Source organism: Canis lupus, chromosome 17, assembly GCF_003254725.2.
Source record: "Canis lupus dingo isolate Sandy chromosome 17, ASM325472v2, whole genome shotgun sequence".
NCBI classification, from domain to species: Eukaryota; Metazoa; Chordata; class Mammalia; order Carnivora; family Canidae; genus Canis; species Canis lupus.
Genome location: NC_064259.1, coordinates 59714638 through 59737503, shown reverse-complemented (window position 1 = coordinate 59737503; position 22866 = coordinate 59714638). Strand labels below are relative to the sequence as shown.

At 42.5% G+C, this 22866-nt stretch overlaps 1 protein-coding gene across 3 annotated transcripts; it reads left to right on the top strand.

The window, feature by feature from the left end:
• Nucleotides 1-9390: 9390 nt before the first annotated feature.
• Nucleotides 9391-16437, top strand: ENSA (endosulfine alpha). Of its 3 annotated transcripts, none has more exons than XM_025453126.3 (4): nucleotides 9391-9580; nucleotides 11258-11383; nucleotides 12602-12768; nucleotides 15667-16437. In XM_025453126.3, the coding sequence occupies exons 1-4, from the start codon at nucleotides 9524-9526 to the stop codon at nucleotides 15680-15682; spliced, it is 366 nt and encodes a 121-aa protein (XP_025308911.1). In that variant the 5' UTR covers nucleotides 9391-9523; the 3' UTR covers nucleotides 15683-16437. The 3 variants fall into 3 exon arrangements, with proteins under 3 accessions (XP_025308911.1, XP_025308912.1, XP_025308913.1); XM_025453127.3 differs by lacking the exon at nucleotides 9391-9580 and adding an exon at nucleotides 9833-9935; XM_025453128.3 differs by lacking the exon at nucleotides 9391-9580 and adding an exon at nucleotides 10252-10281.
• Nucleotides 16438-22866: the final 6429 nt, after the last annotated feature.

The following is a 22866-nucleotide window of genomic DNA, read 5'->3' as shown; positions in this document are numbered from 1 at the left end:
AAAAGGAGTATGTTCTGTCCTATTAAGATCTACTTGCAAGTGACACCTAAACTTATCTAAGAGTTGAAAGTCTTTAAGTTCAAAACACAGGTAACATACCTAATGGTAACAGATTTAACATGTGAAAAGTATAATGTGTCTCCCAATTAAGTGCAGGCCCCCAAATGTGAGGCAACCCGATTGAGTGAACACCTGAAGCAGAACAAAAGCGAAGTTTACTCAATACACCTTAAGGGAATGGTGGGCAGGACAACAAAACAGAGACTCTGGGAGCTATATTTAAGGAAGAAGGTAAGGAAGTATGGAGCTGAATGGAATCTTCTCTTTTTTGGTAACTATACCTGGTTGTAAATAGGCCATTGGTTAATTAAAGCCTGTGGATATTTGGAGGTGTGTCCCCTGATGGCCTGTCTGTATGGGGGGGGGGGGCTGTCACAGTGGCCCCCTCTGCCTTGCCCAAGTTTCCATTGCTCAAACCTATTGCCTAAAAGTGGCATCTGCAGAAAGATAATTATGCCGGTAATTGGCTTATTATTCTTCCCTTCTTTATAATGTCTATAGCATAAAGGACAATAAGAAATATATTTACTTAGGATTATTTGTATTTCCTTGTCAATTTTATTTCAAGCAAAGCATTATTTGCTTTAAGTCATCCTTTATATAGTGTTTTTCAAAATGTGGTGCAAAGAGTACTGCACCAAAATCACCTGGGGGTGGAGGTTACCTTGCTAAAATGCAGGATCCTAGTAAATCTGTCTCTGGTAGGCTAGGGGCTCAGGAAGCTGCATTTTAAACACAGTCTCCAAAAGCTTGCATGTTAAATTTTGAGAACACTGTTTAATGTTTGTTTGGTTGTTGTTTTTTTAGATTTTATTTTTTCATGAGATACAGAGAAAGAGAGGCAGACACAAGCAGAGGGAGAAGCAGGCTCCATGCAGGGAGCCTGAGGTGGGACGCGATCCCAGGACTCTAGGATCACATCCTGAGCTGAAGGTGGCCCTAAACCACTGAGCCACCTGAGCTGCCCATCCCTGCTTGATGTTTTATTGCTTGTAATCCATTCATCCCAAAAATATTGAGTACTTTCAAATTTGGTACTTACAAGTGCCAAAAACTGGCACTTACTAGGTGTTGACAATAAGTCATATAGAACACAATTTCACTCCCAAGAGCTCACATTTAAAAGGGCTAATACACTTTTTGATAAGTGCTCTAATAGAAATGTAAACTTAATATTTGGAAACACAAGGAAGTAACCTTCCTGCGACCGTTAGGACAGTTGAAGAGGAGTTACGCTAATTTATAGCAGCTTTTGTGAACTGAGCATTTGTTTGTTTGTTTTTTTCTTTTTAAGATTTATTAGGGAGAAATTGAGAATGAGCATAAGAGAGAGCATGAACAGGGCAGAGGGGTAGAGGGAGAGAAGCCGACTCCCCGCTAAGCAGGGAGCTGGAAGCAAGACTCCATCCCAGGACTCTAGGATCACAACCTGAGCCAAAGGCAGATGCTCAACTGACTGAGCCACCCAGGTGCCTGTACTGAGCATTTGTGAGGTACTATACTGCTTTATATGTTATTTATTTCTCACAACACTAAATCCTATAAAGGTATTTTAAAGAAAATTCAGGTAATTAAGGCTTACCTAAGGACACAATGCAGAGCTTAAGTGACACATGCTTTTAACCACTGCTTTCTCCTGCCTCCACTTAATCTCAGTCTTGAAGAATCTTCAGGTTGACGAGGAAGAACGGAGGCTGTTTCAAGGCAGGGGAACAGCATGTAGAAAATAATTTGTCATGTGCTGGAATTTGTGTGTAAATGTGTGTGTTTTTCACATATCTTTAGATTTCTAAAAGATACCATTCTAAGGGAATATATTCAAGTTGTAAACAAAGTTTTTTAAAATTAGCAAATTATCCATTTTTGTTTATCTTCATTTATTCCTTCACTGATCTTTTCTTTATATAAAACTGAGTTTCTGACATATCATTTTGCTTCTAACTTCTTTTACTATTTCTAACAAAGCATATCTGCTGCACATAAAATTCCTCAGTTTTTGTCTTAAAAAGTATTCTTTTGTTTTGTTTTTGAGATTTTATTTATTTGAGAGAGAGAGAGAGCGACAGCATGAGCCGGGAGGAGAGGGAGAAGCAGGCTCCCCACTGAGCAGGGAGCCCAACAGGGTCTCCCTGCTTCTCCCTTTGCTCTTTCTGCCAGTGGTGCTCGTGCTCTCAAATAAATAAGAGAAATAGAAGACTGAGCAATACTTATTTTTAAAGTGCTTAAAGCAATACAAGACATGTTTTAAAAATAGATGATTTGGGGAGGGCCTGGGTGGCTCAGTCAGTTGAGCATCCAACTCTTGGTTTCAGCTCAGGTCATAGTTTCGGGGTCCTGAAGTTGAGCCCCAAGTCTGGCTCCAGGCTCAGCACAGAGTTCTGCTATTCTCCCTCACTCTATCCCTCTGCCCCTCCCCTGGTGCATGATCGCTCTTCCTCTCCCCCTCACTAAACAATATCTTAAAAAACAAAACAAAACATGGCTTTTTAATTGAAGTGTAGTTGACATAAATGTATATTAGTTTCAGGTGAACAACATAATGATTCAACAATTCTATACATTACACAGTGCTCACTACCATAAATGTGGTCACCATGTGTCACCATACAATGTTATTACAATATATTGACTATATTCCCTATGCTGTACTTTTCTGCCCTGAGACTTTTTTGTAACTGGAAGCTTGTACCTCTTAATCCTTTTATCTATTCTGCCCATCCCCCAAACCTCTCCCAGTTTGTTCTGTGTATAATTTATTCCGTCTTTTTGTTTGTATGTTTAAGGTAACTGATATGGTTCTGTGCCTTTCCATTCCCACTGCTACTGCCCCTTGTCAATAAGCCAAATGAGACCTTGGGAACAGTGGCTGGTGATTGTGAGCAAAAATATGAAGATCATTTCCTACACTCCTCTATACCCCCTTTTACTATCCACTCACTTCCCTAAAACAGGTGAAACCTTAAATGAGGATTTGTTTGTTTGTTTTGTTTTAGCTTAAAGTCTTTTATTGAAATATACTTACAGGAAAGTACACGTGTAGTAAGTGTACAGCTCAGTTTTCACAAACTGAACACACCCATGTAACCAGCACCAAGATTAAGGAACAGAAACCTGGGGACACCTGGGTCTCTCAGTGGTTGAGCATCTGCCTTTGGCTCAGGGTGTGATCCTAAGAGTTCTGGGATGGAGTCCCACATCGGGCTTCCTGCAGGGAGCCTACTTCTCCCTCTGCCTATGTCTCTGCCTCTCTCTGTGTCTATCAAGAATAAATAAATAAATAAAATCTTTTAAAAACAAATAAATAAAATCTTAAAAAAAAAAAAAGGCAAGAAACAGAAACCCTCCTTGTACTCCCTCTCAGTTATTAACCTCAGAGGGTAACTTCCAACAACACTGACTGTTTTTATCTTAAAGGTTTTTCAGATAAATGGAAAAAGCCTAGTGGAGGAAAAGAAGTTGGAAAGGAGAGGTCCAGACAATCTAAAATGAAAAAGGAAGAGAAGGGAGGAGGGAAAGGAGAAGGGGGAATGAAGATGAGAAGGGAGGGAAAACTGAGGTTTGAAGAAAGAGAATCTGCTACCTGATTGGCTGTCCAAGAACCCCAACTGCGATACTCTTCTTAAGCTTGCCTCTTTCTCCACCCCACCTCCATTAACAGGGTTGAAAGGTTGAAAGCCCTCTGCTTCAACTCTCCCTCACAAGTCTTAGGTAGCACATTAAATTTCATTAGTGATCCATTCATTTGGGTTGTAATTATCCCCTTTTGGCTGAATACCCTTTTAAATACAAAAACTACAAAAAAGAATAAGCCACTATCAGTAGCTAACACTAGGTACATTTTCTTCCTTTTCTGTTATTTTCTCTAGGCCTTCCCTGGGCCAGTATTTCACACTGTAGCTGTTAGTTGAATTTTATCTGATTACTTAACCCAAGTGTAAAATGGCAACTGATAATAGCTGATTTGGTATCTTCCAGGCAATATATTTGCACTTTAATGCAAGTTCAATGGAACTTGGCAATGGAAGGCCAAGGTGAGGTATTTATGAAAAGAGAGGCTTTTCTGTTCTCATGGGAAAAATTATAAAAGACTTTGAAATGAGCAAAGACATTGTTGGGTATTGTCTAGAGGAATCTTCAGAATCTTCTGGTGTCTTTGAACTATTTTACAATTTCTAAGTTGAGAAAACTGATGGCAATGCAAATGATTCTTATTCATAGACAACTGAATTTCTTCCTGTGAGATACAATTGCTTACCACCCTGTGAAAATGCTCATCCTAAACATTGTATGTGCTGTAGATACTAATTTTACCTCTATTAGCTAGTAAGTTCAGTTCAGCATTCTTAATTGTCTATGTATGTGTCTCTCTTCAGATTCTCCTTTAACACCTTATTCCATCATTTTCCTTTTTTGAAAATTATCTCTAACACTATTATTCTGCTCACTTAGCTACTTTTCCCTAGGCTACGCTTCAGGCCCATTCTTTTTTTTTTTTTTTTTTTTAAGATTTTATTTATTTATTCATGAGAGACACACAGAGAGAGGCAGAGACACAGGCAGTGGGAGAAGCAGGCTCCATGCAGGGAGCCCAACGTGGGACTCTGGACTGGATCCTGGGTCTGAAGGCGGTGCTAAACTGCTGAGCCACTGGGGCTGCCCTAAGAGTAAGTTTGTAAAGGAGGCAAGGAAAGGATAGAGCTTGTTTAACTTCCTGATGTTCTCAATTTGGCCCATCAGAGGGTGCTAATAGCCTAGGTCTTAAATGCAGATATTTCTGCAGTCTCACTTTTTTTTTTAATGTCCATTCTTCTGTAAAATGTAGCTAAAGCACTGACAAATTTTACAGTGTTATTCCCAGATATCCCATCTCATACTCTGAACAGATTTAGGTACTGACCTGAAAAATTCAGACATAGGCAAGAAAAAAAAACCTGAAAGGTAGGAAGTTCAGGTCCCCGTTTCTCTTTATTTCCTCCAATTTGCTCTTCTCTTTGGATTTGCTTTCCTGTAAATGGTACTTTACTCAGGAACCTAGGATTCATCCTTGGTTCTGTCCTCATCTTTATTCCCTACATCATTTGTCTTTTCAGCTCCTCTCTATTCACATGGCCTGTGTCTTTGATAAGGCCTCTTCAAGTCTTGTCTGGGCTACCACAGTCTGAGGTCCAGCTGGCCTCCCCTTTCCCTCAAGTCTACGCTCCATGCAGCTACCTCAGTTAAATCTTTTCAAATCTCAAGTCTAACGATAACTTTTCTGCTTGAAATCAGGTTCCCCTTTGTCTTCATGAAACCCCAACACTTTAGCATGATTTACTAGTCTCCTCAGGACCTCAGCAACCTAAACAACTTCATGTTTTGCTGCTTTTACACAGGTTCCCAGATCAACCTTATCTGTAGACAGTCTTTAGGGAGCTCTTCAAAAATACAGATTGAATCAGTAGGATATCTCTTCCTCTAGGAAGTTGTAACTCTTGCTATAGTTTCTCTCTCCCTTTTCTTCAGTGACCCTCTAAATTTTAATAACATAAGGTAGTCCTCTAAATTGTCTTCCTTTCCTCCCTCCCCTGCCAATCTCCAACCTTCCTAATCATCTTTATTGTCCCAGTTTAGGTTCTATCTGGTCTGAAACATTCCTTGACCAGTTCAGCCAGAATGATCTTTTAAACAGTTACAAATGCAAGTCATTTGGTAAGTGTTGTACACATTTACCTAATATTGTAGGTATTACAATGTGGTGCCTTACATATTTAAATACATATATTGGAGACCTATAGCTCATTCCCAAAATAGGGGTCACAGTTACCCTATCCTAACCTCCTTCCCTATCATTATGCTCTGAGACTTCATTTGTGATTCCACATTTACTTGAATACATCAAAGTCAGTGACTTTATAGCCATGCCATATCTGCCATCAATTTTAACTATAGGAGCTCATCATAACCTATAATTTCTCCACCTTCCTAGATAGACCTTAAAACTCCCCTCTCACTGCAACCTCCTACTTTTCTGCCTTTCTCTGTCATTCCCACTAAATCTGAGTTTCATCTGTGTCATGACCAATTCTTCATCTTCTTTCTATTCTGTCTTTCCTAAAGAGCCTAGATGCCATGGCCAGAATTTTCAACAAACCAATCTAGACTTCCTCATTGTCCTTCCACCATTCCTTCTTTTCTAGTCGTTTGCCCTTGTTAACAGGATGTCTGTTTTCTCCATTCCAAGGCAGTCGAGAGTTATTGACCAAAGCCATGGTGATTAGGACTATTACAAATTCATACCTATCTAATCTCAGATCTTTCCTACTGATCTATTCCTTGAATCATTGTTATTTCCTATAGTGCTATTTCTACCCCTCTTTTTCCTAGATTCTCTATCCCACCCTTTTTTATTTTCAAAAGATTGGCCTTAGACAAGCAAAGCCAATAGGGCACCTGGGTGGCTCAGTGGTTGAGCATTTATTTGCCTTTGGCTCAGGGTGTGATCCCTAGGTCCTGGGATCGAGTCCCTCATCAGGTTTCCTATATCTCTGCCTCTCTCTGTGTGTCTCTCATGAATAAATAAATACAATCTTGGATCCCTGGGTGGCGCAGCGGTTTAGCGCCTGCCTTTGGCCTAGGGTGCGATCCTGGAGACACGGGATCGAATCCCACGTCGGGCTCCCGGTACATGGAGCCTGCTTCTCCCTCTGCCTGTGTCTCTGCCCCTCTCTCTCTCTCTGTGACTATCATAAATTTAAAAAAAAAATAAATAAATAAATAAATAATAAAATAAATACAATCTTAAAAAGAAAAGAAACAAAAAGGCCATTCAATGTGACTTCCCTAAATGTTTAGCTCCTTCAAACTCTCTCTGTATATTTCCCCTCCAACCTGCCTGCCTCTCTCCCTCTTGATCTAATGATCTCCTCTGAGACTTTAATTCTTTTATTATCTCCTCCTTAAAATGGATAATTAAATTTTTAGTGTCTCTCAATTAGCCCTTTGTCCTTTCTGAAAATATGCTTGAACCCTTCCTGTTTAAAAAAAAAAAAAAAAATCCTCTGCTGCTTCCTCTTCAATTCATTGCCCTAATTCCCTTCTTTGCTTTACTGTTAAATATTGTTACCACCTCCATACTTTTTTTTTTAAGATTTTATTTAAAAAAATTTATTTATTTATTTATTCATGAGAGACCCAGAAAGAGAGGCAGAGACAGAGGCAGAGAGAGGAGAAGCAGGCTCCATGCAGGGAGCCCAATGGGGTACCTGATCCTGAGAATCCCAGATCAGGCCCTGAGCCAAAGGCAGACATTCAACTGCTGAACCACCCAGGCGTCCCACCACCTCCACATTCTTTAACCACATGCAATTGCTTTTGTTCCATCTTTTTCTTTTCTTTTTTTTTTAAGATTTACTTATTCACTGCCACTACCTATCCTTAAAGTCTTAAATGTCTTTCATGAATTACTAAATTATTCACAAGTTTCTTATCCTGGCATTCAAAGCCTTACATATCTGCATTCAATTCTGTCTTTCTGGCCTTCATTTTGAGCCCATCACCTAGAATACCCTTCCTTCCTTCATCTTTATGCAGCCAACTGCTAAGTTCTTTAAAACTTATTTCAGGGATGATTGGGTGGCTCAGTCAGTTAAGGGTCTGGCTCTTGATTTCAGATTGGGTCATGATCGGGGGGACACGGGTTAAAGCCCCTCTCTGGAGTGGAGCCGCTTTAATATTCTCTCTGCTCCCCCCACTCATTCTCTTAAAACAAAATATATTTCAAATATCACCTCCCTCGTGTTTGTTTTTTCAATCTAAACTGAATTAGTCTTCCTTTGCACCTCCACAGCACTTTATTAACACTTTTATTTCAATGCTTACTAGATTTTGCCTTATATAATAATCTGTGTATTACAAGTTCTTCTCAGACTTTTTCAGAAGCACATCTAATTATACAGAAAAATTATCAGAGAGCCCTAAGGCTGTCACAAGAAGCTGCCTGGAAAATTTAATTTTAATATGAATTTTGCAACGTTATTAGTATTAAACTAATGTTTGTTTTTATTTTTATTTTTTGTTTGCTTTTATTTATTTATTTTTTTAAGATTTTATTTATTTATCCATAGAGACACAGAGAGATAGAGATAGAGAGACAGAGAGAGAGAGAGAGAGAGAGAGAGAGGCAGAGACACAGGCAGAGGGAGAAGCGGGCTCCACACAGGGAGCCCGACGTGGGACTCTATCCCGGGTCTCCAGGATCACACCCGGGCTGAAGGCGGCGCTAAACCGCTGCGCCACTGGGGCTGCCCTTATGTTTGTTTTTAATATAAAAATGGGGACTAACACTCCAGGAAGACATGTCTATATAATCTCGGGGATTTAGGTTACACCTGGCACACTGCGAAACCCTCCCCACATGCCCTCTAAACTAAGCCTTCTAAAGCCAGAGACTGTCTTACTCTATATGTACCCCTAAAAAATAAATTCATTACCATCTACACACAAACACTCAAGAAATGTTGAGCTGTGACTCGGGATACCTTAACTAGTGCTATCTACTCAAGGCTTACCATATACCTAGAACCGTGCTTTCCGTTTCAAGGATCTTACTATGGACTGACTCTGAACACGTATTATAAAACTGTGCAGAGCAGTTAAATCATGGAACGTAAAGCCATCTGTGCAAGACACCTTGGTTTGGGGCCTCAGTCTTTCCGCTCCATTCGCCAAGTACGTACATCGCAACAGTACTGACTACCAACGTAAGGTGCACTCTGACCTCCAAATTATTTTCTGGAGATTGAGAATTTTCTTTCTTTTTTTAAAGATTTATTTGTTTATTTATGACAGACATAGAGAGAGAGTGGCAGAGACACAGGCAGAGAGAGAAGCAGGCTCCATGCCGGGAGGGACTCGATCCCCAGACTCCAGGATCGCGCTCTGGGCCAAAGGCAGGCGCTAAACCGCTGAGCCACCCAGGGATCCCTAGAGATTGATTATTTTCTGCTAATACTGCGCCAAACTAAATCGTCTCCATCCTTTCGCTCTCCAGTTTTGAAGTTCAGCAGAGCCTCCCAGGCACCTGGTGCTAGAGCTGAAGTAAGCCTGGTCCCACCAAACCAGCAAAAATGCCAAAGCCAGCAGCACCGCCCCCTAAGATTCACCCCCCCACACACGGGCTTCCAATTGGTTCTTGGGTCTCACTCTCTTTCCAGATTGGTGTTCCAGCTTGCCTGTCGTCTCCAAAGACCCCACCTTTACCCAGCGGCGATTGGCAGATCGTTACGTCATTGCCCCAGCTACCCCATTCCCATTGGCTCCCATAGAAGGGGCGGCCACAACGTCACAGGCAAGGGCCGCCATTTTGACTGAGCAACCCTAGTGACAGGAGCCGAAGAAGCAGAGCAGGTTGTCCCCGTTTCCCCTCCCCCTTCCCTTCTCCGATCGATTTCCCGGGCCCCTCACACTCCACAGCCCTGGTCCCGCCATGTCCCAGAAACAAGAAGAGGAGAACCCTGCGGAGGAGACCGGCGAGGAGAAGCAGGTGAAATGGAGGGGGTGCGGGCGGGCGAGCCGGGGGCGACTGTGGTGGGGCGGGAGACGATCTCCCACCAGTGCGGATTGGTCGCCATGGTCTCAAGCTCTGCGGGGGTTGGCCACTGCTTGCATCACGCCGGGTGAGCCGCAACACCGCTTGCAGCTCTGGCGCTGATTAGTTGGGCCCATTGTCCGTCAGTGCCATACTCTCTCTGATTGGCCATTCGGCCTACCGCTCTCCTCATGGAGGTCGCGCTATCATTGGCCAAGCCGGGGCGCGGGGCGGGTGTTTGGAAAGACGGGGTTGAATGAACGGGGGCTGGTGGTACCTGGAAAACGATGTGTGTTATTGGTTAATGGAGGTAAACTACCCAACCACCCGGCTGGGGCCTACATCAGAAAGATGTAGGGAAAGACGTTTAAAAGACCAGCACTGGGCGTAAGGAGAAGTCTTTATCATGGCTAGTTGAAGGCGGCAACTTTCTCAAGAGACCTATTTTGACGGTTGGGGATGGTCGGTTGCCCACGGTGTGTCAGGAACGAATAGGCTTGAAGAGGACTGGAGTTCCATACAGGATAATGGAGGCTAAATCTAGAAAAGACACCAAAAGAGTCGTGACAAGAAAGACATCACCCTATTTCCACCACCACCCCGACTTCCAAGGCAATGGGACTTAGTTCAACAATTCTGTGATGAAAACACCCCAAGTAAACCTCTTCTTGGGGCTTGTATTTGACTTACAACATTTAGTACTGGGCTCGGGGGTTCATAAAAGGCACCTGGTTACAATCATGCTGGATTGTCAAGGGAAGGGAATATAAATACATTGAAAAGAGCCACAGATTGGCGTTAGGTCCTTTTAAAAAGTCAACAAAGAGCATTGGGGCCCACAAAAAGCAAGAAGATAGTAACAATGGTTACTAACAAACCAATTGCAGGTTCTTGGCATGTTCCCCAAACTTCCATCACTTGCCCCACTAGAGAAGGTGTTGACTTTTTGGCAAAAACTGTGGGTAAATACTGTTAAGCCTCCTGTATCTTAATTTTCCTGAGGTTAAAAATAATGTCCTTTTCATTTCTGTTTATCTGTCACTTTCCTACCTAATGTTTATGGAAATGTTAAAGCAATGTTGTTCCATTACTAATGTGGAGATTTTTGGAGAAAGCCACATAGCTTTAGCCTCTTCCATAGAAATACTTATCAGATGACTACTGTAGACTCTGGATAAGAGGGAGCATCTCAGAATTATCCCCTTTTATTTTCTGTTTGACTTGTACTGTGTGTTAGGGACAGCCAGGGAACTTTCCTACACATCTTGGGTAACCAGAAGCCCTGGTTAGCACTTTTCTCTGTCTTTCCTACCTTCTGTGCTGAACGACCTATGGTTTGCCCTTGATTGAAGTATTTTGTTTAGGTATTATCTTTAACCCAATCTCCCAGGTCACTGAAGTGGTTCTTTGGGCGTAGTGTGAGAAGCAGCTTGTTCTGTTTTTCCTCACAATACAGTCATCTTGAGCGTTAGGATTTGAACAAAGGTCTGGCTTTATTTAGGAGCAGAATATAGACAGTATGTTCACAAGGGCATGGATCTCCAGGAAAAGTTGATAGTATGAAAGTTCTTAGATATTAGAAGCAGTTCCTTCTCAGTTTTTAATTTAAATTGGCCCATTTGTTTCCTCCAGGACACACAGGAGAAAGAAGGTATTCTCCCTGAGAGAGCCGAGGAGGCAAAGCTAAAGGCCAAATATCCAAGCCTAGGACAAAAGCCTGGAGGCTCCGACTTCCTCATGAAGAGACTCCAGAAAGGGGTATGGGACAAAATTTCTTATCTTCTTACTTTGAAGTCAAAGGGGGCTTTAGGAATGAGATCTGTAGAGCTGCTCCTGAATACTTATCTGGAGGTTTTGTTATTGGGCAGTTTGTAGAGAGGAATTAGAAACTTGTAAAGAGCAAGGCAAATGATTATAAATCCCTGATACGGTATCCTACAGGATATTAAGGCTTAATGTTGAGACATTTGGATATGGGGGCTTTGGGGGATTGAGAGAAAGAAGGACATTAGGAACTGAAATGCTGACTCCCCCAGGGATTTCTGTGTTTAGATGGTGGGAGTTTTAGACTTGCATTTTTTAAGATTAGAGCTAAATTTTGGGGGTGCATGATTTCAAAAAAGATCACACCATCTGTTCTATAGATTTCTTCAACTTGAAGTGAATAGATTTCTTACAGAAGGTCTGCCTTCATAGCCATCTAGCTCCTGATCAGGTTTCTCTGTCCCCATTTGTACCTAAAGCTAACTGAGGCATTATATATATATGTCATTAAACTGGTGTGTATTCCCCGGTGTGGATGAAATGAACAGTAAAACAGATTCCTGTGGAAAATCCTAGTTACTGAGTCTTAGTCACAGATGATGATGTGATGCTGATTTGCAGTTTACCTTGCTGTAGGCAAGGCAGGCGTGGGCAGGCTGTCACAGCCATGGAACATGTGTGGGAGCAGTGGGAGTCAGAGGAAGAGGACATGATCCTCAGGAAAAAGCCCAGTTTCTATTCATGGTCTGAGGGAATCATTTTTAATTTTAAGGTTTTGACTTGAGGTTGCTCTCCTGCTGTTTGCTAGGATAGCCCCAGATTGATGCTTCTGTGTATCTTACTCATTTGTTTCCCCAGCACCAAGCCCACTGGAGACTGACTGATTGGTCCTCAGTAAGGCTTTATGAACAGTCAGTAATTTGGTTGAACCATAATGTACTAATGGGTGTATAAAGGGTGTAGGGGCTATCTCTTAACTTCTAAAATCTAAACCTTAGCTAGGAAACTGCTTATATACCTGTAAAAGTCAGAACACATTTGGGAGAAGACCTAAGTACATGTCATTAATGCTAAACTATGTGTGTATGAAGTTAATCAAGGAAGACTGGAAAGATCTAAGCACTGTTGAGGGTTTTATAATGGATGTGAGTCTCCTTGCTTTTAGGTAGACCAGAGTTCCTCACTCACTTAAACATCCCTCTTGTCTCTTAGCAAAAGTACTTTGACTCAGGAGACTACAACATGGCCAAAGCCAAGATGAAGAATAAGCAGCTGCCAAGTGCAGGACCAGACAAGAACCTGGTGACTGGTGACCACATCCCCACCCCACAGGATCTGCCCCAGAGAAAGTCCTCGCTCGTCACCAGCAAGCTTGCGGGGTAACCTGGGCCCCCCTTCTGTCCCCTTCCTCACCCACAGGACTTTTATATGTCATAGGCAGGGATGGAATGAGCATCTAGTTAGATCTTCTCAGCTTGCTAGCCAGAAATGACTGTGATTCTGCTGGGGGCTGCTGAGAAGATGATGTGGGTTGAAAAGGGGTTCAAGTTCATTTCTTTGATTAAATTGAGATTTCCATACCCACACTGTAGCCCAGGTAGAGGCCCAGAAGTAAGAGAATAGGACTGGATAATGCTGCAAATGCTCTTTTTTCTTTTGTATGAGAAACCAGGGAGATGTGATTTTTCCTTTTGGAAGAGAATATCCCAAAATTGGTTAGGCTAAGCCTTGGGAATAGTATGGTAGTTTTACATCCAGAGGCTAACTTGACATAGTTGGGAAAGGTAGATGGAATGAGATCTGTTTTCTGTGCTTCTAAATGTTTTTCCTTAGGCTGCTATTGCTTCGTGTTTCCATTATAGCAGGTTTAGAAAATCCTCAAAAAGGAAAACTGATTTGCTTGCCTAAAACTGTAATGCCCACTTAACCTCCCTTACTCAGTGAGCATCTCTGACAGTTTGCCCTGGCTCTTAAGTAATGTAAAGTTTGGAGAACATCATTTACATGAAATGGGCACCTTCTCTCTCTCTTCCAGCATGCTGCTTTTACAAGTATCATGGGGTAGTGGAAAGAGCATTGCGTTTGGAGTTAAGATATCTGGGTTCTAGTTGCACTCCGTCTCAGCAAAACTGATGTGTTACCTTGGTCAAGTCATTTAACCTCTATGGATTTCTATTTCCTCATCTGTAAAAGAGTTGAATATAGATAAGATTAATTCAAATTTAAAAATCGTATAACTGCGAGCTGAAAAAAAGTCTCTGCTATTCTTTGTAAAACTAAGTGAGGAAGGCCTAGGGGTGAGCCCAAGAGGGGAACCATTTGAAGAAGACATGGGAAGACAGGAAGTTGAGATTTGAGGGTTATAGATGTAGGCAAGAGGGCCTCATAAATATCATGGTCTTAAGGGTCAAGGAAAAAGTTCTAAGAAGCTAGCTTCTGTAGAAGCTTCTTGCTTCTGCCCCCACCCACTCTCCTGGCCCTCCAGTCCAGACCGTTGCTGCTAAAAAGCTGCTCTAGCCGCCAAGCTGCGGGCCTGAGAACACATGTTCAGTCACGCATATGTGGTGGAGTCCCACATTTGAGATTAATCAGATGTCAGGTGTATTGTTAGGGAGACCAGAAGAAAAGGGACAAGCTGAAGCCAGCCTCTGCCTTGGTACTAGGGCAGGGCTAGAGCAGCAGGTTCTTAGTAGATAATTCACCTTGGAAGAAGCTGGTGGAGGAAGGTAGTCAGGTCAGGGAGAGAAAAAAGGAACATTAAGAAATCTCTGCTAAAAAAAAAGAAAAAAGAAAAAAAAGAAATCTCTGCCTTCCTAGGGCTCAGTAACTCAGCCCCTGTGAGATGAGAAGCAGCAATGCAGATTTGTGAGCAGGTGGAGGAGAGGGGTGCAGGTGGCCAGCACCCTCAGCCTCTTTAACTTGGCCTGAGTCCTACTGCTAGTTAGGACAGAGAGGGTCAGAGTGAGAACTGTTAAAGAGGACAAGATTCTGTAATACTCTCATGCCCTCTCACCTCATAATTCTGATAGTGCCAAAACATTTGACCTGATGAGAATGACCATGAACTTGCTGATGCACATGCGGGGTGGATGGTAGATGTATATGCTTCTTTCCTGACTGGCCATTCACTTTCAGGCTGTTACTGAAAGTAACAGATTGGATAGGAGAGAGTTGGTGAGGAAGGAATGGAGAGAGCAGGATCCCTGGATTCCCTGCCCCCAGATTCCTTGACTGTCACTTGTAACTGTATATAATTTTTGTGTTTCTTGCTCCATTCCTCATGCTGTCTTCCTTAGTCTAAAGTCCGTGTGGGAAGGGGAAAATGCTGAACATCCTTGTATAGTTTCTTCAACTGTCCCAGCCATGTTGTACATAGATATGTCATGTTATTATATATATAAATATATATATAATTTTGTACGTTTTCTTCATCTCCGATCTTCTCAAATTTTGTACTTTTTTCTTTTCTGTCTGAGCTGCTTTCTCTATTGGTCATTTGAATACTCAAGACTGAGGTCACAAGTCTGAATTTTAGGAAGAAATAGAAAAAATAGGGAAATCAGAAAACTGTTGGTTTCGCTGACTCTCTACCTGGTCATCTTCAAGGCTAAAAAAAAAACAAGCCACGTTCTGTATTTGCCACCTGTTTCCAGAGCATGAAATACTTCCATGGCAAAGAAGGGTCATTTCCAAAACCAAATCCAAGTCTCCCTTTTTAAATTATTAGATTATTAAATCCACTCAGAACAACATGTGTTATCAGGCCCTGGCTCCCATGCTGCACCACCTCATCACCGTGTGCCCAACAGTCTCTGCTGCTGCAAGTGGCTTTGGCTATGCCTGTGAAATCAAGCCTGTGCTAAGCCAGGCCATTTAAGCCCCTGCAAGCCTCCAGTTACTTTGATCTTATCTAAAGAATTTCTGTATTGTTTTCATGGTTATCTCCAGAAAGATGGAGAACACTTTGTTTTGTGGTTAGTAGAAAACCTGAAATTCTCTCTCCCTCTCTCCTGACCTTTCCCCCTCTCTCTCGTTCTCCCTTTTTCCTCCTCCACCTCCTCTCCCTGTCTCTCCCTTTACTCTCCCTTCTTCCCTCCCCTCTCTTCCTCTCTCTCTCCTCTCTCCAACTCTGTGGATTGGACTTAGGCTTGTGCCAGGTAGCCTAATGATTGTTAAGTATGGAAGAGTCATGGGCTTGGGACTGGGATGGAACTTCGGGGTTTTTTCCCTTATTACTTGACAGTGTTTTCTTTTTCTTCTTCTGTGTTCGTCCGCAGTGGCCAAGTTGAATGATGTTGCCCGGGGCTCCGCCAGATCCTGAGACGCTGCCCTCCTGGGTCCTGTGCTGGCTCCTCCCCCTCCCTGTTTTTGCAGCCAGGGGTCAGGAGGTGGCTCGGGCGCGGGCTGGAGAGGCAGAAGCCCCTGCCCGTCGGTGTCCCAGCGCATGGAGCCCCTTGGGCTGAGCACCAAGACCCTGAACATTTTTTTGTTTTATCTTTTTTCCAAATAACTGTTGGGAGAAATCTCAGTGAAATCCTGGCGGGGGTGGGAGGGGGTGTGGGGGTTGGCATGGGTGTGGTGTTTTGAGAGGGTGGGGTGGTAAATTTGTGGGGGTACGAAATAGGGCTCGGAGTTGATAAAGGCATTCCTGACTATCCTTCCTAACCATTTGGCCTGTGTAGGATGGGTGTGCGGGGGAGGAGTGCAGTAGACTCCAGATGAGGAGTTCTAATTCAGCTCTGTAGAAAAACACCTTGTTTGCTTGTGGCTGGGGATCTGGTATCAGATAAAAGAAACTGTCCATCTAAATATGACAGATGCAAACAGCTCTTCTGGTTCTGCAGAGCCAAGTTGAGAACACAATTAATGTTAATTGTTCATTGAAGAAAGTGCTGTCTTTGAAATAGATTTGCTGTGGGGAGAAGGGCAGTAAGTGTGGGGGAAAGGGGGCCATGAGCGTGGGGAGCCCCACAGAGCCCAAGGGACTTTTTCAGTATTTGAAATAAAAAAAAAAAGAAGACGACCCACAAAAAAACACAACCCAGAAATATTCTGAAGCAGTTGGTGTGTTTTATTGGGGTTTGGGGAAAGGGAAGAAAATGAAACTGAAGACACCATTCAGGGGAGAAGCTGGTGTGGGACCCTGAGTTCTAAGGAACAGGGGCTCTTAATGTGGGATGTGACTGGACTCCCTGCTTCCATCAATCAGGGAGAGGGAACAGAGATGTCAGCACAAAGATCAGGGCTTTTCCTGACTCCTATCTATTGTTTTGTTTCTATAGCTAATGGAGAAGATGTATCAACCTCAGGTTTTGGCTCACAAAATGAAGAATTTGATCTAAATAGTTTATGAACACCTAGAGCTCAGTTCAGGCTAAGCAAAAAAGAGAAGCCCCTCTTTTCCCTTTTGGTCTTCCATTCCTTCACAAGTTCTTGTTTTGTGAAAGAGAAATGTGACCTCTAGTAATAAGCCAAAAAGAACTCAAGCCTTTCTGCTCGTGGCCAGCAGGAGGCAGAGTGACTTCTTTCCTCACCATGTCCCGAGCCTCGCTAGAATCCTGCCAGTGCAAGAAGTTTAAAACTGCTTGTGAATGTATTATAGAAAAGACCATCACCCAAAGGAGAAACAAACTCACTCCTGTCTCTCGCTGCCACACACCAACCTTCACACGTGGTAGATTGAATCTACTTGCCTATTTGCCCAGCTTTGGGGAAGAGAGTATATTTTCCCAAATATAATTGGCTTCTCAAATGAGTCTGCATCAAGGAAGATAAACAAGGTCCAGTAGACATAGATATTCCAGAGAACTCTCCATCTTAGGGGAAGTTCTGAAGGGAAGGGCACTTCTAAACTGGGCTAGGAATGTTGTTCTTTCCAAGTTTTCAGCTACTCAGGATGTTACTTGCTTTCTCCTGCTTTAGCCAGGGAATTGTGATGCCTCTCAACCATTGGCCTTTAATTTTTTTCTTTTTTTCAAGATTTTATTTAGTCATGAGAGACACAGAGGCTGAGAAACAGGCAGAGGGAGAAGCAAGCTCCCTACAGGGAGCCCGATGCAGGATTTGATCCCAGGACCCCAGGATCATGACTTGAACCAAAGGCAGACGCCCAATCTATGAGCCACCCAGGTACCCCACCATTGGCCTTTCTGGACAGCATGCTAGACACGGAGTGAGCTGTGGTTTGGAGATACATTAAAGACATTCCCTATCTTTGTGGGGTTTATTGTCTTAGTGGGAGAAAATATATGCAAAAATTCACATACTTCAGAAGTTATAAACTCAAAGCTAGAAGCTATACACACACAAATGAGTAGAATGTTTACTGCAGTGGAGTTAGTGTGTCTTCTCATCCCTATTCTCCTTCAACTAATGCCGTGACTTGTTTTTGAGAATTCCATCCCTAGTGTATGATTGCCAGGTGGCTACAGCTGAGGAGTGAGATCAGTGAAGCTGAAGTGGGATAATTGGTGCAGTTTCATTTTTAATACAGGTAAAGAAGTTGAAGTATAGAAAATAAATTACTTATAAGGTGGCAGAGTTAGCTCACTAAAGAGCTTGAGATAGTATCTTTTTCTTTTTTTTAAGTAGACTCCATGCCCAGCGTGGAGCCCAATGCTAGGCTTGAACTCAGGACCCTGAGATTAAGACCTGAGCTGAGATCAAGAGTTGGACACTCAACTGACTGAGCCACCCAGGCACCCCGTAGCTAGCCTTTTATATGACTTTTCCATTATTCCTGGCTTCCCTGGTCCTTCGTTTTAAACTGTAGTCTTAGGAATCCTGGGGTGCCAAGAAAGGATTGTGGCAATCTCTATTTTAGTGTAAAACCTTACCGTGCATTCTCCCTCACTCCCACACTGTAGGGCCAGGCAACCAGAACAGACTGCTCTGCAGTGCTTCAAATAGCTATTCCTGCCCATATTCCAAAGAGTAGAGACAAGCGTTCCTCCACTCCTCCAACATGGTTGAGTGACGATTATGCTAACAAGCCTCTCAGCCATCTGATATACAGGGTGGCAGGGATGAAGTCACCATTATTATTATCCAGCAGCATTTATTTTAAGCCGGTGTGGCCTGAGCATGGAAAACGCTGGCAAAAGAAAAGTAACTCGGAGAGTTGCCACTGAGAATATCTGCAGCGAGCAAGCCATACCCCCACAAGCAGCCATCGCAGGTGTAGTGCCCTCTACCGGGCTTTGAGGGAGGTGAACAAGGAAAGGGAAGCCTAAACCATAACAGGCATAGAAATAAGTGCATATTCACATAGTTATAAGCTGAATTCCCAAAGTCAGGGGAAGGAGATCCAGGAGATGAATTCTTCGCTGAATTTTCTTAGAGATGGAGGACTTATGAGTGATAAGGTGAGGCTTCTCTTGCTGGGGCAAGAATATGTTCATTCACAAGTAGCTGTTGAACACTCACTTTACATTAGCTATTGTTGGGCAGATTGACAATGTAAGAGATGATGTCTGTCTCATTGAGCCGACATTTCTACATATGCAAGACCGCATATCATCAGTCAAGCTGTGGTAAAAGAATTCTGAAGGGCGCCTGGGTGGTGTAGTTAGTTTAGCAACCAATTGTTAGTTTCAGCCCAGGTTGTGATCTCAGAGTCATGAGATTGAGCCCCATGTCAGGCTCCGTGCTCAACAAGCAGAGTCAGCTTGGGTTTCTCTCTCAAGTAAGTAAATCTTTAATAGAAGAAAAGAATCTCTAAAATAGATTAAATAAATAAATAAATAAATAAATAAATAAATAAATAAATGGACGCCTGGGTGGCTCAGTGGTTGAGCATCTTCCTTCAGCTCTGGGTATGATCCCAGAGTCTCAGGATCTAGTCCCGCATCAGGCTCCCTGCATGGAGCCTGCTTCTCCCTCTGCCTATGTCTCTGCTTCTCCCTCTGTGTGTGTGTCTCTTGAATAAATAAAATCTTTTTAAAAAGTTTTAAAAACTAAATAAAAGAATTTCTGAGAAGAGAAAATCCAATTCATTAGGTAAATATTAGTGGTAGAAATGGAAACTGAACTTGGCCTTGAAAGATGGGTAGTAATTAAATAGTCCAGTTTGAGGGAGACACCTGGGTGGCACAGTCAGTTAAGCCTACAACTCTTGGCTTCGGCTCATATTGTGAGATCGAGCCCCACGTTGGGCTCCATGCTCAGCATGGACTAGCTTAAGACGTTCTCTCCCTCTCTCTGCCCCTGCCCTCTCTCTCTAAAAATAAATCTTTTAAAAAAAGAATAAATAAAAAAAAAAAAGAATAAATATTCCAGTTCAATTACTTAATAAGACAGGCAAAATATGCCAGGCACTGTGCTAAAATATAAGTGATATGTGGATGATTTCTTTTTCCATGTGAAGAAACCATACTGTAGTGTTAAACTTGGGTAGTAGAGGCCCAGCTACATAGAGAAATAGGGGTGAGTAAATAATTGCTAAATGTCTTGAGTACTTAGTCCTGTGCTAAGTACTTAACTTCCATCCTCTCATTGGAACCTCACAGCAATTCTCTGAGTAGACAGTCTTACTGCTGCCATTATACAAGTGAGGAAACTAAAACAGTAATTGCCCAAGTCACATAGTTTCTGAGAGTGGAGGTAGGAGTCACTCCAGTATCTGCAAAGGAATGGGGAAAGAGTGACCATGAATACTTTCATGGAATGAGTTCTAGGGAGGAACAGGATTTCTCCAGAAGGATAGGGTGACAAGGAACATTCTGGTAGATAGACCAACACTTAGAGAAATATGAGTGTGAAATGGGTGGTGCTTCTGGAGCAGCAGCATTGAGCCCTAGAGCATGGCTGGTACCAGGCCAAGAAGGCAGATGGGAGCCAGATTACAGAGGAGATGGCAGGTAGGCAGACCTGGGTGCCTGGGATATGCCAGGCAGGCAGAGAGGGTGGCAAAGAGAAAACCTGGTCAGATTTGTGTTTTGGAGGCTACTGCCAAATTGTGTGGAGAAGGGATTTAAATTAAAGGTGAAGGATTTAGGGATGGACTGGTTCTAATATCAAGCTGTCTGGTTTTAAATTCTGACTTTTATATATTTTGGTAACTCAGGACAAGTTTCCTAAACTCTCTTTGCTTATTTGTAAAATAGAAATGATGTGGTACCAGGATCCCTGGGTGGCGCAGCGGTTTGGCGCCTGCCTTTGGCCCAGGGCGCGATCCTGGAGACCTGGGATCGAGTCCCACGTCAGGCTCCTGGTGCATGGAGCCTGCTTCTCCCTCTGCCTGTGTCTCTGCCTCTCTCTCTGTCTCTCTCTGTCTCTCATGAATAAATAAATAAGACCTTTAAAAAAAACAAACAGGATGGAAACATTAAGAAGGAATGGTTGTTGTGAAGAGAAAGATGATTCAATATGTGGCAAAATAAATTTGAAGTAGCAGTGAAACACTTAAGTGGGGACTGTGTACTACACTCCACTTAGTTAACGGTTACCATGGGCTAGTTATGAGTAAGACCGACTATTGTGTTGCTACAGTACTCTAAATTAAGTATGATTAGGAACTACAGAAGATAAGGACAGTAAGGATTAGGAAGAGTGGACAAATTCAAGAGATACACGGGAAGTACAATCAATAGAACTTGATGAGGGATATGCAACTTGGGAAGAGACAGGACTCTAATAAAAAATTCCCAGGTCTCTGGCCTGGATTACAATGTAAAGGATGATGCCATAACCTAGAGAGAAACGACCACTGGAAGGGCAAGTTTATCTCTTCAGTATTGCAGAAGGGATGATATGAGGTGTCTCTAGGACATCCAAGAGTAGATGACCTGAAAATTACTGGATTTATGAATCTAGAGGTTGGAGAAATCGAAATAGGAAATGTAGATTCTGGGATTTCAAGATATACTTAGTAAAATGATGGAAGTGCAAGCATATAGAACAGAAAGACTGGAGGGTTGACCCTGATGAAAGCTAACATGTGAAGGGAATAAAGAAAAGGGCCCAACACAAGAGAAGAATCAGGAAGATGTGGTGCCCAGTGAGAGTTTATCGGAAGAATAATGTAAAATGCTATTGGAGGTTGATGAAGCAAAAAATTAAACTTTCACCTCTATAATAAAAAGTGCCCAAAAATGTCAAGAAAGAAATGTGCTACAATAGTAGGTAACTCTGTTTGTCAAGAATATAATTTAGAGTATACCTGTATGTCCACTTTCTGTACTTTTTGAGACTTTAGAAATGAGCATATATTTGATAGAGGTCATTTTCATTTTAAAAACACTAATAGGGATCCCTGGGTGGCCCAGCGGTTTAGCGCCTGCCTTTGGCCCAGGGCGCGATCCTGGAGACCCGGGATCGAGTCCCACATCGGGCTCCCTGCAGGGAGCCTGCTTCTCCCTCTGCCTGTGTCTCTGCCTCTCTCTCTCTCTCTCTCTCTCTCTCTGTGACTATCATAAATAAATTTAAAAAAATAAAAATAAAAACACTAATAAAAATTACCCCTCAAAATTTTTTTAAATCGTTCTAAAGGATGTCCATTTGATTTGGCAGTTAGTAACCATTTTGATACCAGAGTCAATGGATTGGTAGAGGTAGAATCTTGCCTATCACACTGAGTAATATGGGAAGATTCTGTTGTTTTAGGATGGGAATGATTTAGGCATATTTATAGACTGAGTGAAAGGAACAAGTAAAAGTTGAAGCTCAGTAGAGAATAACTAAAAAGGGTTCTGAAGAGTAAGGAAGGAATGTAAATAAGTTCAGGTGGGTGTGGTCAATTAAACACTTCAACAAACATTTATTAAGCACTTATTATCTGCTGACTACTATGCTAGGAGAGGTGCTGAGGTTAGTCTAGTGGGAAGCCAGCTAAGTAGGAAATCAGTCACAAGCAGGAAGATGTATACTGCATCCTGCTTGAGACTCAAGGTGAAGATATAACAATGGATAAACTCACAGCTGTTTGTGACTGGGTGTGGTGATTGATGGGAGTCCGTATCTGACAGCTTCATTGTTCTTTGTAGAGATGTAAAGTTGCTAGTTGAGAGGGAGGTGGGAGTTAGGGGGCTTAAGAAGAATGGCCACAGTTTAGAAGAAGAGAGGATGAAAGGGAGGTGAATGGGAGAGAGCTGACAATAAATACTAAGTAAAAGATTTAGGGAACAGTGTTGAGGGCCTAACACATTGGAACCACAGCAGATACCAATCTATGCATTTCTGCTGCTTTCTCTAGCAACACACAGCTGCCTAGGTACAAAAGCAGAGAAGATGCATTATTGTTTAGATCCTGGATCATGATTTATAGACACATGGAATGGACTCACAAGGGAAAAAGGGAATGGAAGGTGCTGGGGAGAGAGTTCAAGAAATCCACCTGATTCAGACTGGGTAAGAAGGTAGGCTAAGGAAGGTATGATCAACTCTGGTCAAGAGAAGTCTTGATAAGGTCAAAAAGCTAATGATTTAGAAGTCAAAGTGATTAAGCTGAAGTTCCGGCCCTGGTAGTCAGAATGACATTA

Bases quoted from the DNA above. Each gene is read 5' to 3' on its own strand.
- ENSA (XM_025453126.3), top strand. From the start codon at position 9,524: ATGTCCCAGAAACAAGAAGAGGAGAACCCTGCGGAGGAGACCGGCGAG. The intron at 9,581-11,257 runs GTGAAATGGAGG...TGTTTCCTCCAG, and splicing joins AGACCGGCGAGGAGAAGCAG to GACACACAGGAGAAAGAAGG. The intron at 11,384-12,601 runs GTATGGGACAAA...CTTGTCTCTTAG, and splicing joins TGAAGAGACTCCAGAAAGGG to CAAAAGTACTTTGACTCAGG.